This window comes from Gouania willdenowi, chromosome 17 (genome assembly GCF_900634775.1).
Source record: "Gouania willdenowi chromosome 17, fGouWil2.1, whole genome shotgun sequence".
In the NCBI taxonomy this organism is placed as follows: domain Eukaryota; kingdom Metazoa; phylum Chordata; class Actinopteri; order Blenniiformes; family Gobiesocidae; genus Gouania; species Gouania willdenowi.
In genome coordinates, this window is record NC_041060.1 from 9927664 (window position 1) to 9948267 (window position 20604).

General features: G+C 38.9%; 1 protein-coding gene across 2 annotated transcripts in view; it reads right to left on the minus strand.

Annotated features, from left to right (window-relative positions):
* zswim5 (zinc finger, SWIM-type containing 5) overlaps positions 1-19589 on the minus strand; it is a 73417-nt gene extending 53828 nt beyond the window's left edge. For both annotated transcript variants that reach the window (XM_028472192.1, XM_028472191.1), the window contains exon 1: positions 18886-19589. In XM_028472192.1, the coding sequence (XP_028327993.1) occupies positions 18886-19534 (649 nt within the window). In that variant the 5' untranslated portion in view covers positions 19535-19589. The remainder of the gene's footprint in view (positions 1-18885) is intronic.
* Positions 19590-20604: the final 1015 nt, after the last annotated feature.

The following is a 20604-nucleotide window of genomic DNA, read 5'->3' on the forward strand; positions in this document are numbered from 1 at the left end:
ACTTGCTGCGATGCTGCCCGAACACGAGCTGAGACTATTTATTTAATCAGAGCCTTCGAAGGCATGGATATAATGAAAAGAGTGGATGAACAGAAGCATCAACATGCGGACTTCCACACAAACTTATTAAACACACACGGACCTCGGTAAACTGAACAGGCTTAAGCGGACGGCTGGCACTAAGAACCGGAGGCAGAGTAAATGCAGCCCCGTACTGCATTCACAGGCTGTAATATCACCAAGTTTATCATTGTACCGGTTGTTAGAGCTACCATCTTCACCAGAGAGCAACTATATATTCCTGGTGATTGTTTTCCGGAGTTTTACTGGGCTTTATTTACCGGTGATTAGCTCATATCTCACTTCCACTCCATGGACCAAAGTGTGTTATTGTCGAGCAGCTGCTTCAAAACTACAATCAAAATAAAAGTGAAAACAGTTCTCATGTGTGGTCTTCTATGTTGGAGCCGACAATAAAAGGTTTGTTCTATGTTTTCCCGATAGACGTGACACGTCACGTTCGTCCCCTGTCCAATCAGAACCCTTCCAACCCCACACCTAAAGCAGAATTGAATAAAGTTGAATAAACTGGTTTTCCATATAAACCTCAATTCTGAGTTACTATTTCCATGTAAACATGAAGCAGAATACTTTGTTTTCACTTTGTGGACTGTCTCAACCTCTGCTTAGAAGAGGCATTAGTGCTCAGACATATTGAAACACGTCCAGACCGCAGACACGTTGACCGTATCCAGACATGCGCGCACTGGCTGTGGCGTTTGCTTGTGTTACCACAACATCCAAGTGACAGTGACGATCAAAACAAACTTTCGAGTGGCAAGTTCAACCTTTGATATAGTTTGGCCTTAATCGTAATTGCAAAATGGTGATTTTCAAATTGAATTTCCTCCAATGAAATAGCTGTGATCTGTCTTGCAACTGCAATTGTAAACCAAATGAAAAACAAATACATTTACAAAGTCAAATATCAAAACTCAGGCAATGTCTAAGCTAATGTTTTTAAAAAAATAAATCCTTACTCAAAAAGATGCCAACGAGCCAAGGCGAATTGGCAAAGCAAAGTCTGTCTGAAACTTAGTAAAAACTAATTGGACATAAATCTGCAAACTTTAGAGAAAACTTCTTTTTTACTATATAGACCAAAAGAAAATAAGAACTCTTCATCTTTTTTACCGCATTTTTGTCCTCATTTGTCGCCCTTTTTATGTCAAACACAAAACCCTGTGGTTAGACTCACCAAAGGAGCCCAGGGTGGGACGGCTCTGAGGACAAAAGACACCAAAGTCTTTTGCTAAGTGGCGGCTCTGGCACTCCCAGTGACCGCTAGGAGATCAAGACTCCAATCAGATAGAATTATCCTGACAAATGCTCTTCAATCACACAAACCATTTCCCCCCACTGCTGCATCTCTGCTCTTTTCTCTCATTCGTGTTTTTCTGGATACCACCGGTCAGAATGAATAGATGAAAGATGATTAGAGGTAATAGCTATAATACACCTTTTAGTGCTGTTTTTTTCTCCTTTTAAAAAAAAGTATAAAGGACAATGAAAGAAAAGTGAAAGTCCATTCACCGTGGCTAAATAAAAAAGAGAAAATGCAGCAAACAATGCAATACAAACATATTATTTTCTTTATCCTGTAAATGATATAAAAAGGTGAATCCAACAACATAGCGTAGCAGCAGGAGAATAATTTTTTTTATTGTTTTGTTTTTTTTTCTTTACCTTTGAAAAACAGTAACAGAATTTTTTACAATTGAAATAATAATAATCATAGACATCATGTTTTATCTACCAAATCATACTCTACCATGAAGATGAGTATGGGTGCAACTTCCTGTTTTATAGAGCGGGTAGATCGGGTTCCTGCATTCTTCTAAAGTTTTGAACTTAACATGATTTAAAGGAATTTGACTTCATGGCAAACAGTTTAACTACAATAATAGAAAAAAACAAAACAAAAACAAAAAACTATTCAACATGTTCAATTCAGCAGGTGTTTGCCGAGAACCTCAGAATGACTTTAGAGAAGAGCAGAAAGAAGAAGAAAAACTCAAATAATGCAAAAAATGGTTTTTGGTGTTAAAAGCAGATGAGATAAGATACGGTTTAATTGCTCCTTTCATACGCGTAGCTTTAATTCTTTTGTTACAGCGGCAGTGTTTCATCCAACTGATAACTTGTAACGCTGCTTTGTGCATACACACTCACATTATAGAGAGATATATGTACACACATACACACACACACTCGCACACAAAACTCCATTTTGCTTTCCTTGGCAGAAAAATTGCTTAACGTGGCATGTGCTCTCTTTTTTGAGGCAGAAATTTTAACTAGGTGAAAATAGACTTTAAAATGAACAAAGACACCGACGTACACGCCACGTGGAGGAATGTGCGTGTGAGACAAAAAGAAAGCAAAAGAAGTAGGACTTCAGGTTGAGCATTGAGAGTTTGTCGCAATCAGCAACAGTTAAGTCCCATCAAGGTTGAGACACAAAATAAACCTGAAAAAACATAAAGTCAAAGCAGAAAGTTAATTTAAACTCGCAGCTAGTAAATATACATTGACCTTTAAATCAAATGCAATTTTTTGACGATAAACTAAATCCAAAAATGATTCTTAATTTAAGATTTCTAGCTTAAAAGTCATAAAACATACAAGCCCCCCCTACCCCTCAACCCCCTCCTAAAGACCCACCAATGGCTGTCACACACCCACACACTTCAATAGTGACGTAGGGTAAGGGTGTGAAGAAGGCACCTAATCCTGTTACACCATGACAGCTACCAGACACCCTGTGTTAACTAATACACGCACACGTCTGGACACACACACACGGAAACACACACAAGGAAACACACACGGGGCTATTGCATTAGAAGAGGAAATCATTCACAGCCATAAAAAGGACATTCAGTAACCTTTTACACGCTCCTAGGGATGGACATTTTACTGAGCTCATCTGAACCGATACTTTAAGTGGTTTGGGTTCAAACGCCGTCAGGTCACCTTAGAAAAGTAATGACTGAAATGGATGCATTAGGAACAAAATATAATCCTTTTTTTTTTTAATGGATCAATCTGTTGAATTTTACTTGCTGTGGTTAAAGCTGTAGACAAAGACAGGCAAATGAAATAATTTATATATGAATTATTTTGAATAAAATAGGCGTCTATTGGGGCTGGCACTTTAACGTGTTAATTGCGATTAGTCATGTACCAAAGTTCATTTAAAATGGAAAAAAGTTGCTTCTAGTGTCAAATATTGTAATGAGATTAGCTTAAATAATGATAATGTCTGTAATTAATTTAATTTTTAATTTAATATAGTTGGTTGGTTAAACAAATTTCAAAGCTCTATAATGATCCTAGTGAAAACCAAATGAACTTTTCTTGCAAACTTGTAATATCTGCACAACCAATATACAATTCAGAGACCCAGGGACTTTAAAAATGCATGGATCAAGTCGGTAATAGTAAGGGAAAAAACGTTAATAACTAAAAAGCACTTTAAAGCATAAAACCAGAAAAGCACTTTAGTGTTTAATCCCAAAAAACCCTTTTAGAAAAAAGCATGGTAGCGCTGCAAATACTGTGTAGGCTACTGTTTGCTAGGTCTCCTCCATCTTTGTTTGGGTGCGAGTAGAGACATGGCTGGTTAGGGTGAAGAGGTTATGTGAATGAAGGCGGTGGCAGAGAAGGACATTTGTGTGTGTGTGTGTACACTAGTGTGTGTGCGTAAGAGGGTGAGAGGTCTAAACCAGGCTGATCCTCACGGCTGTTGACCACATTAATCATGTTGCATGGAGAGGTTGTAAGTTGTGTGTGTGTGTGTGTGTGTGTGTGTGTGTGTGTGTGTGGATGGGGGGAGCTCACCCCCTCCATCCTGTCTCTCTCTGTGTGTGTGTGTGTGTGTGTGTGTGTGTGTGTGTGTGTGTGTGTGTGTGTGTGTGTGTGTGTCTTGCTGCACTTGACTGCTCCTATCAATTCAATTCCATTTGTCCCCACTGCTCCCTCCTTTTCCGTGGGCATCCCCATCTACTGAGCGCTGTAGTCTCTCCCCCAACCCCCCCGCCCGTGTGTGATGGACTGCTGAGAGCCTAATGAGGTCCCTCCCTCCCCTTTGGCTTTTTTGTGACTGTGGAGTGTGTGTGTGTGTGTGTGTGTGTGTGTGTGTGTGTGCGTGTGTGTTTGTGTGTGACGGGGGGAGGGGAAAGCCAGAGGTGACAGGTTGGTTATGTACTCCTTACACTGACTTTGAACACTCCTCCTCTTCCTCCCCTCTTCTTACTACCTTCACGCCTCCTCCTTCTCACACTCCCCCTCTCCTCCTTTTTCTATTCTACCTCTCCTCTATCTAGTCGCCTCTTCCTAGCCTTCAATTTCATCCATCCCAGGCCTCTTTTTCTTCCTCTCCCTCTATCAACCTTTGAGTCTTTCTCCTCCTCCTCCTCTCGCTCAAGTCATCTTAACGTTCATTTGTCGGGGAGACAGCGGCCTAATGGGCCATAGCGGGCCGTCCACTAAGGACACCCACACAAAGTGCAGTTATTAGACAGAAAGGAACAAGGAAGGCCAAGGCAGCTATAGACAGAAAAGGAGTGGAGGGATATACTGTGGGAAACAAAGCCAAACAACATCAATAAGAAGATAAGATCCAGTGATTAATTTTATGGCTGTGTGTTCAATTAGCAGCTGCTGAGTAGGCATACTTCATGATCCTGCCTGATAGGATTATGTATCTGTTTCTGTCTGCCCTGAGCATGCCTAGATAGAATAAGAGCCGATCAATAGAACGGCATGACCCAACTGCCACTCACAGGACAGATGGGCCAGTTAGACTCAATGGAAGGCTGGGGAGGCCAGACAGACGTACAAATGTCTAGTCAGGCTAGCAAAGTAGCAAAAGCTATTAACTTCTTTAATCTAATGAAGAGCAGGCAGTTAAACATGCTATAGCTTACAAGGTGCACAGTTATATCACTGACAAAGATATTGTCCATGCACTGCCGACCAACCATTTGAGGCTTACCGCTAAATACATAGCTATACAAACACAAAACTTTGACAATTTTATCTCCGTATTTTTACTCTCCAAATTCACCTTCGGTCTGTCTCCAATCTATTAGTCTCCTCCATTCATCACACCCCAGTTGCCTGACCAAAATATGACAGTTGATCAGCTGTTCCATGAATCTGATGATATGATTCACAATTTTCATGTCACGATATGATATATCCTGATACTAAACAATACAATATTTGCAAATTTCACCTTTACAAGCATAAAATGGTATGAAATACAATTTTTTCATTTTTTTTAAAACTTGCAGGAACAAGTAAATAGTGACTAATTCAAATATAAATATAAAAAAAAAAAGTGTTATGTTCATCAAACTGTCAAATTACATTTTTCTATAAAGTTGAACTTTTTCCTTCTAAAACAGATAATGATAAGTTCTTATTTAGTGTCACCATTCATACAGGCATAGAGTGACTTTTCTAAATTGAGGGGGATTGTTTTGCGTGGTGCACTGTCAAATAAAACACCATTCTAAACACGACCAGTTGGGTTTTTGTTTTGCAAAGTAAATTGATTTCCATTAGACATATTAATATTTAACATACAGTAGATTAGGCTTTGGTTAGCACTTCATTGTCTTTGGTTGGAAAAAAGAATTGGTTAAAAAGACGACAAAGCTAAGAAAAGACAATAGCGTGTTTAAACATAACTTTTTATACATTATAATTACAACTGTTTACAACTACTAAACATTTAACAGACAAGCCTTTTGAAGCACTATTAGAATAACCAATAAATGGGGATGTAACAATTCACTCAACTCCCGATACGATTCGATTCACGATACTGGGTTCACGATACGATTCTCTCACGATTTATTTTACAAAATGGGACTGTAGACAAATGATGATTGAAAAATATTCCTTTATTTTTTTTATAATAGAAAATACTGTATTATTTTCCTTTTATTTTTCATTGTCAAAAGAATTCCTTGATAAACTATTCAAAACAATGCAATTTAACTAAAAATAAATCTTGAATTAAATAAAAGAATGATACAAATGAAGAAGAAGCTTATTAATTTAAATTCTGGTTCTATAATAAACAATGCAAAACTGCATAATAGTTCTTTTTCTTTTTAAAAGTGCAACTGAAAATGTATTTTGTGCCTTAACAATTGGACTTAAAAAAAAAAAAAACGTGATTGCACTGATTTACGTCAGATATTCGTTTGGACCAGCAGAGGGCGCTGGTAACCCAGTGGTCGGTTGGCATGCAGATATCTTGCAGTGAAGAAGAGATGCTATGCTAGCAAACAGAGCTAATAGAAAAACGTGACTTTTACAGATATTCATGTAATATTACAGATATTCTTTCGGTGCTAAAGGGTTAAGGAATCATTTATGAATATATTTAAGAGTAGAAGGCGGCCAGAAAAAAAGTATTAGCAGACTCCGCCCGCCGCCAACACTTCCGGATAGCGCCCTCTGCTGGTTAAAAAAGGACTGCGATTAAATTTTCAGAAAATCGATATCAAACGTGATACCTATGAATCGATTTTTAACTGCCTTGCGATTAATCGTTATATCCCTACCAATAAAGGTGCGTTAACAATGAAAGCGAGTTATATTACATTCAAAATCAATGTAAATGATGCAACGTCAACCGACCTCCCTTCAAGCGACGCAACTAACGCAATTCCAGTGACTCAATCGCGCAATCTGAGTCTCTGGAAGTCACTCAAACTTTTCACTTCGAGTAACGCTGTGTTCAACATCCAATCGGCAATGAGTTTCTTCATATGTCACTAGTTGATATCTTAGATGAAGCGAATAAAAAGTGCGACAATGTTCAAGCAACTCATCACGGGCAATTTAAGCAACTATAGTCGCTGAAGTCGCGTTTGGTGTGTGAATGCACCTTCATACACAAACATTAACAGAAAAAAACTACTAAAACACCACTTTCAATAAAGGAAAGTGGCGTAATGTGATAACAGTTAAAGAGAGCTTAGCCGCCTTCAAAAATCATTTGAGCGTGTAGCCTTTGGCTGTAAAAGTAGCGTGCTGCACAATTTACAGAATCACAAAGTGAAAAGAGGCATTTTTAGCCAACAGGAGGTCCAGGCCCATTCGCTAATGGACAACGGCAGTCTGGATCACCGTAATAACTAACCTGTTCTTTGAGTGATATAATTATTTGTAGTTTTAGGCCTAAGTGCTTCATTTAAATTCTAATCGACACATTTGGACAGAGAAAATCCAGCAGAGAAAGAGAACGATCAAAAGCGCACCGCCATCAGAGCTAGGCAAAGCCTCACAATCAGGAAGATAGACAATTTGAAAGGGTCAATGCAGATGAATCAAAATTACCTTTTAAATAAAGCAGGCAGAGGGAAAAAAAATCCTCTAAAGGGAATATAATAGATCTACAGTGAGACGGATCACATCTGTAGACCATGGCAACAATAAGCTCCACACATGGTGAAAAAAAAAGAAGATATTCAGCGTGGTTGTTGACTTCCATTTCCTCAGATCAGTGAGCCAAATGTATGGAAATAGTTTCTAATCCAACTGTAATGGAAAGCTCACACAAAACAGACTCTTATGGGCAGTTGCTCGTCTGGCTGGCAGTAATAGCACTGTTGTTGAAAAGGGCTTTGGATTGGAAACGCACATAGGATAAAAGTGCCCGCTGCAATACACAACTGAGAGTGTGTATTCACAGGAAGAGAAGGGGAAAAAAGGCCAGTGACTATATCAGCGCCTGAGATCTGTGATCTAGAGCTAGCCTTTCCAAGTCAAAATGGGCAACACAATAAAGCACCAATTTCACCCCTTTAAAGGAAATGTGGAGCGCATTAGCATAGGGACCAAGGAAGGATTGGATGAACTAAAATGGGTCCATATAGAAGTATTCTGATTAGAAGTACAGTGTTCAAAAGAATGCTGATGTAAAGATAAGAGCTATGATCATTGTACTGTATGGCATCGCTTCCCAGCTGTTGATATGCATAGTGCATTTTTTATTCTCATTTTGCACATTCAATATATGCAAACCAGGCATGGGTTATATTTTAAATCGCAGTAAAATGAGTTATATTCTGAACAAACAAACGAAACAAAAAAATTTGACCCCTTATGAACTATAATTGCAAGCCCACTCAAAATATTATGTATAACACTACTAGAGATTTAGTCACGTAATGTTCATCATAAGTACTTGTGAAGTAGCCACGGGTATTAAGTAACCGCTCGTCAGGAAGGCATCGCAGGCTGGTAGTAGCAGCATTATCCATCCTATCGCTGGTGTAATTTTGTAATTTCCTGCTCCCGACTGAGTAATATTCAGCAGGTCCCGAGTGTTAAGAATGCAGGATAACTGCAGGCTTTGGCTGCAATGTGCAACAGAAGTTGCGATAACAACTCCAGATACATCAAGAGTAGCTCCAACAGACATTGCTGTGTTGTCTGTCATGGAAAAAAAAACATATTAAAGTTACCCTAACAATTGGAATATCGACACCAAACTGGCACCAAGCTTAGATTCCATTCTTTCCGCTTGATTGCTTGCTGTGAATCTTTAGAGAAAATCGGGAACCACAAAGAAAACTTTTTTGCAATGCCAAAATGTTCAAGGTGTATCATCACTTAAACTAGTAAACCTCTTCAAATATTACATATGTTCTTGATTTGGTATTGAATAACCTTTGATTTGGTGTATCATACGTCAAATTATGTCAAACATTGTGTATTCTATGACTTGATATCTACAACATGGCTCAGTGTTAGAGTGGGCCATCCAATAATCAAAGGGTTGGGGGTTCGAATCCCGCTCTATCCGAGTCATTGTCATTGTGTCCTTGGGCAAGGCACTTTACCCACATTGCCTCGTATGAATGATTTTTGCATGAATGTTGGCGGTGGTCAGAGGGGCAAAATGTCTGCCCCAGGGTAGCTGTGGCTACATTGTAGCTTACCACCACCTGTATGACTGGTGTGAATAAATAATAGTTTCTGTATGCGCTTTGAGTCTCCTTGAAAAAATTGCTATATAAATCCAAGCCTTTATTATCATTTTATTATTATTATTATTACATGAATTATACGGACTTTGCAATCGAACATTTTGTTTTGTTTAGGGTAGGTCAACAAAAAGGTTCATTTCATATAGTGCATCCCAAGATTTTTTACTGTTATTGATTTAGTAAACTAGAGGTCTTAGGCTTTCTTGTGATACCAATTTTATAAAGCTTTCTTTTTTCTTTTTTTTGTTTGGTGGGGGGGGGGCTTGTCTGGCCTGTGGCCTACTACTATAATCACAATCGTGGTGTTAAAAAAAAGTTGACTAACTTCCCATAAAGTTTTACAAAGGAAAAAAGTACATAACATCATGATGATGCCTTGTCAAAAGCCAAAAAATGTCCTGCACCCTATATAAAGGAAGCCATGCACCTTTAATTAGATTTCTACTTGACTGACTCCAATCCAACCATCAAGTAATCAATAGCAGGCTCACGTGAACAAGAAAAAAGATGTTTTTTTTCCCTCACAGAGTTAAAAAAAAAAGGAAGAGAAAGTGTTTAAAATCCAGATGTTCTCAGGGTAAAGTTTCATTTTCAAGCCTGAACTTATTTTAAATGACATGGCTTACAACGGCGTGTAAACAACTTTTATAAAGATAATCCTCAACAAATAACCTCAACCCCAGGATTGTTTTTTACTTTGTTTAGTTCACCAGACAATGCTACCTGTCACTTCTATCCTCCCCCCACTCAAAATCTTCCTGGATTTCCCCTCCTGCCACGTTCAATGCCACTGGGATTGCATTACATTAACAATACAGGGAAGAGAATAAAGGCTTTTTCTAGTGCTTATGATGGTGAAACAAGTTGATCATGGAGCAGGTTTTGATTTGGGTCTGCTTTGCATTTCAAATGACCCCCCCTTTCCGTCCATGTCTTCCCACTTCTGCCCTTTCTCCCTAACATTTGTTAGGCAATTACAACCAAACAAGGACATTATAGGTCCTAGCTTTGAAAGTCCTGCCTCTCTCTGAGCAATGGAAGGAATCATGGGAGCCAAATGTCTGCAACAACACTTGTGCACATTGTATGCCAATAAAAGACAGGTGTGGAACAGTGCACTAACTGAATAGCGCAGGAGCTAAAAGGACAAGGCCAGCATTGATCTTAGTCGATGATTGCACACAACACTACCAAGGTACGAGCACTGAAAGTGTGCAGAAGTACAAAAACACGAGATAAGGGCGTTAGATAACAGGACAGGAGTAGTAAAAAAAAAAAAAAAGAAGTGTTTGCTCTGTTTTATTTTACAAACATACCACACAACCCTCATACACATGTGTTTTTACTGTTATACAACTGGAAGAAAAAGGCTGTTGTTAAAGAGACATAGCTGAGCAAACAATGCCAAATGGCAAAACTGAAAATCAAATTCAAATAGCAAGAAACACCTGAGGCCCAGTTAGAAAAGAAAGCATGTCATGATAACAACTAAACAAAACATGAGACAGAATGCAACATGGGAGATTTATGAATCAGCGCTCAACTGTCAAATTTAGAAGCTGTAGATAAAACAACTTTTGCCATTGAATTTGAACAAAATGTGCAGATATGCCGAATACATCGGATGACAATGAAAGTTTCTCAACACATCTTTATTTAAAGTTCCAGTTCGTAAGAGACTTCTTAATCTTAAAAGAGAGAAAACCCATTGGGGAAGCAGAAAATAAAATAAATCTTGTACTTGACTGATATCTAATTGATTGCAACAATTTGTGAATATAAGGATGCAAAAAAAAGACTTGTTTTTGCTGTATTCTTGCAGTGATTTCTTGTGTTTCTTTACAAGATGGGGAGGAAGGTGATTCACCTGACACTATTTTCGCTCTAAAAGCCCCAAAATAAACATTGGCCATTTTTTTCAGTCCGTAAAAACACTAGTAATGTGTTGGGAAGTCACTTTGGCAGTATGTTTTGGGCAAACACAAGAAATCCGCTAAGAATGAAGAAACTTTGATCAACGTCAATACGTGTGTTTACAGTTGAGATCAAAACAAATTTTCTAGCTTTTTTTTTTTCCGATCAAATGATCTTTGATTTATGAGGCCTACACCATGTCTTTCTCGTATATAAAAATTATAGTCTTCCTTATCACCAATAAATGTCCAATGTGTGGTTTGTCAAGTAGAATGACATCTTTTAACTGCACGGGTTATAAATTAAAGTTGTGTCATTGCACTTTTGAGCTCTAGCAGGTCATTTAGAATTCTGAAAAGGTGGATTGAAGGGTGTTTTAAATGGTCTTTAGAAGGGGTGGGGAAAATATTGCAATTTTTGTGTGTAATAATATGGAAAATCAATATTTCTCCCCAGAATTACTTTTTAATAACTACATATACATTTTTTAACATACCTGCATATGTCATCATAGGTTAACACTACATTTAGTGTAGCTCTATCAGACTGACTGATTGACTTGTGATATGCATAGTTTTTAGGAACTATGACTCGCAAATTGTTTTTATAAGCGTAGGAATCAACTTTTGTTTATGGATAAAGAAAATATGGAAATTAAAATCAAGATAAACAAACAGTATAGCAATATAAATCAAACTGGTACCCAAGTGTCGTATTAAAATTGAATCACCAATCATATCATCCTAGCCCTAGTCTTTAGTGATCCATGTTGAACTGCCAAAAGCATGACAGAAACTCATACTTGTATTAACAAACAAAAAGAAAGAAAAAAACTCAAAGTCCTTGCGAATATCAATTTCGACATAATCAATTGCCATTTACATTATGTCAGTTTCTCACATCTCTGTTGGTTTCCTCAAAAGAGGAAAAATGAGCAAGTATCAAATGACAATAGTTGAAATAGTTTATTTTGATTTATTTTGTAATGGGATTCAGGTTAGCTCTCAAATGTAGCGTACAGTATGTTTTCCAGCAGTAACAAGGATAGCTGAGTGAGGAGCATCTCAAATAAGACCCTCTCATCAATGGTTATCTAATCAAGCCTAGGTGGGCTAACAGGTGCTCTCGCCAAAGGAATAGCCTTTGATGAGCGAAACAACAGACCATCTCCCCAATGGCCTCATCTTTTATGAGCCTTTCAGGGTGCTAAAAGAGAGTGGGGGATGATTTGTTTTACTGATTTTCTCTGTTCGAGAGTTGCAGGATTGAAATCAATTACACTGATTAAATATGAACTGTGTGATTTGTGCTCTGAGGAAGGGCTACAAACAGGCCACATAAGTGTGTTTATGCTAATTTGAGTGCTACATGGCCAAAGAAGAACTTCAAATGCTATTAATTTATACGACAAAATAAAAAAATAAAACACAAAATGTACTTAAAGAACCGAGCAACAATTACTCCAGCAGTGAAGGTTAAAGCACTCACAAGTTACAAAAGGCACCATTTAAAAATAAAGAAGTGTTAGCATGCATGCAAGTAAAAGCTTTCGATTATTGGCATTTACTTGCCTTTAATCCTTCAATGTTTTAGTTAGAAAAATAAGGGAGAAAATATTACATCTGATGTCAATATAAAATTTAATGCCAAATTAGCCAATAACTAAAGGTTGTATTAGCACAATTAGCAAGTAGCTTTCATGTGACCAGATATGTGACGTTCTGTGATGTGTAATTGCGGAAAAAGTGTTTCTATCACGTTTTTGCGATACATTTCAATATCAAAACATCGGAAAAACCTTCTCATGAAACTGTAAAAACGTTTTAGCAATATTTGAGTGTTTTCCCGAAATTCAGGTGTTTCCATTATCAGTTTTTATTGCGCTAATAGAAATAGAAATGCAGCTAGTGAAATGGTGTGCCAACAATGGCTCTCAAATAAGATCTGAAAACCAAGATCAGTGAAAAAGGTGCAACAAAAAAATGGTAAAGACAAAGAGTTAGTTTATAAAAGGGATTAAATAGAAATAGCTAATTTTACATATATTAAACGAAAGAAAAGCTCCCCAGCAAATCATATGAAGATATTCATGTGAGGAAACACAACTTTAAAATGTTTTTTCATGCTTGTCAAGAAATATAGGCAGTTTAAAACATTTAATAAAGAACAGCTAATATAGACGATAGGACTTGTAGAGGTAACCCAAAATGAATGAATCAGCTCAGATGTCAACTCTGCCTTTGCCTCATTCACATGTGGCTTACTCATGCCTCATGGCTACCCGTAAAAACATCAAAAAAAAAAACTTCCAGATGGTGTGGGAATACTGCTGAGTCGCACACTCATAGTGTCGTCATCGTCAACCGTCTGACCTCTTTCCTTTTCGACAGCAGCATGACTGACTCTTTCCAGCTTCCCCCCTGTCTGATAAAACTACCACACTTCTGTCACAGACAGATACGTCACATTTAAAATGTAAGAAAAGACAGATATGGACATAGTTAACATAGTGATACCAGTGCACATAATCATCATATTATTGAAATAAAGATGGTAGATTAGGCACGTGAAGGTTTATATAACAGGAGTATGAGCCCTGAAACAAAATGTAAACAGTTGGACAACTTTCAAAGCTTGAAAAACGTCAAACCTTGATTACTGTATGGTTTTTAGAAAATCTAAAACATTCCGTACCCCAGACTGTGTTTTTCCACCTATTGCCGATTCCTTAAAGTATAATCTTTTTAACTTTTAAGTCTCACTTTATCAGAGTCACGGTGCTTCAAAACGCATCAGGGACCAATTACAGCTTTATGTAATATCACAGGGACAAGTAACATCCACACACACAACCCTGCTCCCCCTCCCCACGTCTGTGAACAAGGGGTTTTTCTGCAGCTGGATAACAAAGCATGACCCAATAATCCCAAACCTTGACTCAAAGCTAAAGAAACCCAGTTTCCCCTCCCTCCGTGCACATATATCCCTTCCTCCCGCTCTCTGAGGACTTTATAAAGGCCCTGGCACAGTAGGCTTTTGGAGGACATATGTGTGTGTATATGCATTGTATAAAGGGAGGTGCATGGGGGTGAGGAGTTACACAAACAAGCACGCTTCGCTTTGATTTTTCCAATTATGTCTTGAATTGCAGAGTAAATTATTAGGAGCACATGGGCCAATGAGTTGTTTATCGGTGAATGTCGATCGGCACATTCACCTGTCAGCGTTTGACGGTTTTTAAAAGACCTTTGCACAGAGGCTGATGAAACAAAAGATGTAGCAGTCAACGCCATCACCTAATAATCAATTTCTCCATTTCTCTTTCGCATGGTGATGGAGATCGCGCCATACGTATTTGTTGAGTAATGAAATATTGCGATGATATACAGTACTTAGCGGCTCAGACAAAACGTAATTCACTTTCTGCTGAAATGGCCACATTGTTATGAACACATTTTAATTACCTTTAATCTAATAGAAATTGCAATATGACATGACATATACCCTCACATGCATGTCTTGGGACAATATTATGCATTTACAAACAATTCTTCACAGTAAACAGGTGATTAGAGAAACGGAAAGGTCAACTCTCGCGCAAAATATAACGCAATGTAACAAAGTTCACCTCCTGAAAGGGAAAAATCTATATGACATGGGCTAAACCCTCAACGATAAATTTTGGCACAATATTTAACATTTACAAACACGGGTGGTCTAATATGTTCCAACTTTAGCAAACGGACGTTAAACCGCACACAAAATTATGCATGTTTTCTGCGCGTTTGGTGCAAATAAAGCATAGAAATATTAAATTATTAACAATAGTAAACTCTACTAATTGTATAAAGCATGACTGGCACAGTTTTGGGAAGTTTGAAAGCCTGTAACGATATCTGGTTAGGGACAGACAGTGAAATGGAAACAAAACCGGAAAGGGTAAACTGATGCAGACATTGGTCAAATTTGGTAAATCTTGTAAAGAAAAATCAGAGCCTCTACATATGACACAATCCAAAACTAGAGGAAATATCCTTCGACACAAGGTACATGTAAACATACTATGGCCTACATCCGTTTGAGATCTAAAAGGTCTAAGAAATACCTCTAGATTTGTGACTTTATTGAAGTTGCTTATTCTGGTGTCAAGTTGTTGCTTCTCCCAACTATTAATATTCAGACTAGGAGGTTCAAAAGTAGAGTACCAGTCTGCGATTCCTTCAGATACCATGCTTCAAACCGTGCATGTGTCAGCACGCAGATCAGCCTCATTCCCCAGCTGGTTCATGTTACAAAGTACATGAGGCTCGTCCATCAAGCTCGCCTAAAAACACGAGTTGCCACTATTCTATGCTCATTTCATTAAGCCATGAGAGGTGAAAGCCATCTACAAGCTGTAAAACACAGTCTTTAAGGACAGTTTGGGTGTCAAACCTAATTCCAGCCTTACTATAATAATAAAGTGATTGAAAAAAGAAATTCTACTGTTAAGCCAGTCACTAAACCTTCCACTTTAACTGGTTCCCATGGCCCACAAAACTGAAGAGCAAGCCAAGTCTTATCTTGATGTCACGGCACTATTGAGCCCGTCTTGTGTTTTGTTGACAGAAAGACAAAACCATGTGCCTGCCTGCCCCTGGGTGACCTTGTGGGGAGAGATTGGAAACGGTTCACTTTCACAAGAAAGGCAGGTAAGACTGGAAGTGTTCGCCCACAGGTGTATGCCTTTTTGTTTTGACCGTTTGGAATTCAACCATAACTATCCAGCCGAAAGCAGGTTTCTGAATCAATGAATGCACTTTTAAAGGTTTTGTTCCAGGGTATTGTTCTTAAGTCAATACGTCTGCTTGAATACAGTCGCTACTTTCAGCAATTTCAGATATTAATCATTTTATGGAAGTGTAAATTCTTTTAGTCCAACATTATATTCAAATATTTTCATGTTTCTTGGCTGAGAGGCGAATGTTAATTTTGACGAGAAACACACCGACCTGAATAACTAGCAAACTTCAAACCCTGCAGCAACTTTGGAACAGGTTTTCGTAAGTTGTCGGTTATTAAAAAAGTTACTTCACAAGATAAATAATTCAACTTCCATTTCAACTACCTTCACAAAAAGAGGGTAGTAGGTTAGTGGTAGGTTATTGGTGCAACTAGGTTGATAAAGTAAAATGTGAAAAAAGTAAACACGTTAGATACATAGGCCTCATACATATATGAATCAAAAACCTTGTAGTTGAAATTGCAGCTACTTTGTTCTTACGTTTATTTCTTGTTTGCCCCAAAAAAATGCTGCCAAAGTGACTTCCCTACACATTTCTGGTGTTTTCACGAACTGAAAGTTGCGGCAAAACAATGCTGAATGTTTATTTTGGTGCTTACACACAAAGATCCGAATCCGGCTGAACTTGAACACCTTGTGAAGTGCAAAGAATACCAGGAACAAACTTGGTGTCAAGCCAATGATCAGTCTGTGAGACTCCACATCCCACAGTGCAATGCGTGAACATTTTCTAACGTCAATAAGAGCGTGTTTACAGTGGAGATGTAGTGCGTTCACATTAGATAGTATGCAAAGACTGAGCATGCGAGAAATACCCAGATGTATACCATCATGGGACATTTCCTAATTATGCACGGTGGGCACACTACTCATATTCAACCATCCCATGATGAATTGCGAGCGGAATGTAAAATCCTCCTGGGACCGGCTTCAAGCTAAAAATCAAACATCTCCTTTTCAAAACAGAAGCAAATCTTCTTGTCTTCCATAAAAAAAATTTTTAACCCTTTTGTAAATTGGGCTTTTGTTTTTAAGTTAAAAGTAAGTTTTGTCAGTAGCAAAATGGCGGGTCTCCAAAATGTCGGCATGGAATGTGTTTCCACAAGTTTTATGGATCAAATGACCACATGATGATAATCTATCGTAGGTTCAAATCCAACTTGGATGTATGCTTCAGTGGGAACGGTCATTATCCTAATCCTCCTAACCATACGGTATAGTGTACAGTATATACTCATTAAGTTTGCAGTACATAGTATGGAGTATGCCATTTCGAACACAGCCTATGTCTTTAGCATTAACTGAGAAAAATAAAATATTGTTCAGCGCCGCATTAACTGGCAGCATTCAAATAATGTTGTGCCTCAACTTTAGCAAACGGACGGACATGAAATCGCACGCAAAATCTTGCATGTTTTCAGCGTGTTTGATGCAAATACACCGGAGAAATATAACATTAATAACAAAAGTTAAGTCAACTAACTGTATAAAGCATGTTTATCATGATTTAGGGATGTTTAAAAGCCCGTAAGGACATCTGATTAGGGAGAAACAATGAAATGGAAAGAAAACCAGAGAGGGTAAACTGATGTAGAGAGATTGGTCAACTTTGGGAAACTTTATACTCAAACGATGGTCATTTGCAACTTTAAAATTCCCACAAAAATGCCTCGTGCAATACCTTGAAAACTCAATGAAAGTAAAGATAAACCTGTAGCAGCTTTCAGAAATCAATCTACGAGTTTCAAGTTTCTTCATGTAAATAGTGGAATCGATGAGCATTTACACGGTGTAATGAGATACAACAGTCTAGTAAAAGAAGAGCAAAGCCGGTTTGCAGCATCCCCCCATCCATCCATCCATCCCCAGCACCACCACCAATACTGGAGGTAACATGAAACGCTCTGACAAGCTCCAGTGGCTCCTGCACCATATGGCTTCAGGAAAAAATAAGAAAAGGAAAAAAAAAAAACAAAAAAAACAGATCCTCCCGTTGGCCATAAAGGGCTGTTTTTCAGATTTGTCAATCCGCTTGGTGCCGTGAACTTCCCCCTGGAGCTTGGTTGGTTGTGTGACCGAGCAGTAGAGCCCAGAGGCGGCAGGAGGAGGAGGAGAATGAGAGCGCAGAGCGGGGATGGAGGAGCTGTGCGGAATGGCCCTTTGTTTGGAAACAGGCTCTTCTCTGCAGAGCTGGAAATGCGAGACGCTTATCGATCACTGCGAATGGAAAGCTTTTGTGCAGCAAAGGGGCTGTGCGGACACGAATAAATAAACTTTAATATTGCATTCTCAGCCACTAAATGGTTAACTGTGTTAGTATAAACAGACAAGACTAATAGTATAGCAGCAGCAGCAGCAAGCTGGGGGGGTGACTGCGCTCTTTGTCCGCTCGGACCACCACCACCACCACCACCACCACCAGCAAATAAACAAACACAGAGGGTTTTATTATTACTAATAATATTTTTTGATTAATCAAAAGTAAAACCTAATCGCAGCTTAGGCTGGGTTCAAATTAAATTCTCAAACATCCAGCGGTGAAATAACGACATAAGCACGTAAAGATGTAATAATTTAAAAGAAAAGAAGAAGGAGGAAAAAACGCGACGTTTTAACGATGAATCCTTTTGTATCGGCGCCTGTCAAACCCCTGCCTCAGCACCAGGTTAACACAGTGGGGAAAAACACACAAAAGTACCCAAACGTGGGTTAGAACACCAAACAATGCGATTCTGTGCCCGAATATAACGTTAAATAATTGGGGCAAAGACGCAGCGTTAAAGCCACAATAGGAAAGAAAGCCCTTTAATTTTTAAACAGCAGCCGCTCCACCAAGAAAGCAGACACTTTTTCTTTCTTTCTCTGCTAATAAAAAGTCAAAACTCGACGGGAAATACCTTGTGGTTGGATAAAGTAGACTAAACACGAGTAAACAGATGATAGTGAGTCGTGTTGGAACGTAAAGGAGACGCTTTGCATACTTTCTACGATGGCAGGAAAACTTCCATCAATCATCCACAGGGCAGAGACCCAGAGACCGACCGAACAGCAGCAGTACAGTGAGGAAATGAGCCAAACTCTTCAATAAACACCATTATCGGTTTCACTCACCGACTTGTAAAACGTTTTCCACACAGCCGGTCTCCAGCAGCCTGATACCCCGGCGGAAAGGCAGTCCGTCCCCGGTTCCCACTGCTCCGGGAGTCCCCACTGTAGCCGCCGTAGCAGCGGTGGATCCTCCACCACCACCGCCGCCACCGCCGGTCGTGGAACCCCCAGTCCCTGCACTCCCAGCTCCAGTCGTGGCCGTAGACGGACCTTCCTCGCCGGCGACCCGGCACTGGAACGAAGAGTACATGCATATCTCCTTTTCGTTACGGGGGAACGACCAGTAAACGATGCGACGCTGGACGGGCTCCGGGATCCGCTCGAAGCGTTCCTCCACTCTCTCGAAGGCCCACTTTTCTGCCACTGCCTTCGCAGCGCAGTCCAGCAGGGACTCCGGGGAGCGGTACCGGGAGTTGGGCAGACCGCTGCCGTACCCAGGCCCCGGACCGGGACCTCGGGGAGCGGGGCGAAGGCAGGGTCGCTTGCTGGCCGGGGGCGCGGAGAGAAGAGGATGGGACGGCTGGTCCCTGCGTCCTTCCGCCATGGCGAGCCGTTCAACACTGATGAGACGGATAGTGTGTGGACACCGAGCGGTAGCAGGAAGCCGACGATACACACATACACACTCACACACACACTTACAACCGCACATGCACTCACTCACCCAAGCAAACAGACACACGCTGAGCTGCCTTTGTCAAACTACAGAGAATACCAGATTACACTTCCGGGTAGTAACCATCAAAATAAAACCAAATAGCCTGTTTTGGAATATTTAATCCAGCCCAAATTCAACAAAAATTTATGACCAGAAAAAAATTAAAAAGTATGATTACGTCCTATAGCTAGTGTTACCACATTTTTACTACAAACCTAACTAATTATTCTACGACTGTTAATCTGTTTACATACTGTATGTATATATCCCTTTTTATTATTCATTATTATTATGATTATTATTTATATATTTTTTTACTTATTCCTAGAAAAAATGGCACTCTCGTGGCCATTCTTGCACCTTATCATTAATTTGCACTAGAGCTGGGCAATATATCGAGATTCAAGATATATCGAGTTTTCTATTTTGGCGATATTGAAAATTGTGCTGTCTCTTAGAGGAGAAAAAGCCAGAAAGTGGCACAAATTGTGCAGTTGATTCTTAATAAATGTGCCTGTGAGGCATGAAGCATCATCAAATTTAACCTAGAATTGTTTTTCTAGTAAGACTTTATTGAGTTAAAAATATTGAGATTTATATCGTATAACGCCATTTTGAGTAAAAATATTGAGATATGAATTTTGGTCCATATCGCCCAGCTGTATACAATACATACATGTTTATTTTTTATTAATTAATGTAATCTTTTGTTTTTTATATTTTTTTACTTATTCATAAGCATTTGGCACAAATAGCCATTGTTGCACCTTGTCATTCAGTTTGCTTTACAACCTCTTTGTGTCATCTTGCTCTTGTTTTCTGCTTGTGTGTATTATTGCTTTTTTTTTTTTTTTTTTTTTTGTTTTATTTGCCGCTCTTTGCTTTTCTAATAACCCCTCAGGAATTAATAAAGTTCTCTTCTGATTCTGGTTATGATTCTGAAACAGATAAATAAAGTCCTTACCCTGTAAATATATAGCATTGACTAGGGAGGGACAATACGCTGAGTTCACGATACAATACGGTAGACCATAATATGCTAGTTGCTAGTGATACAATAGTGA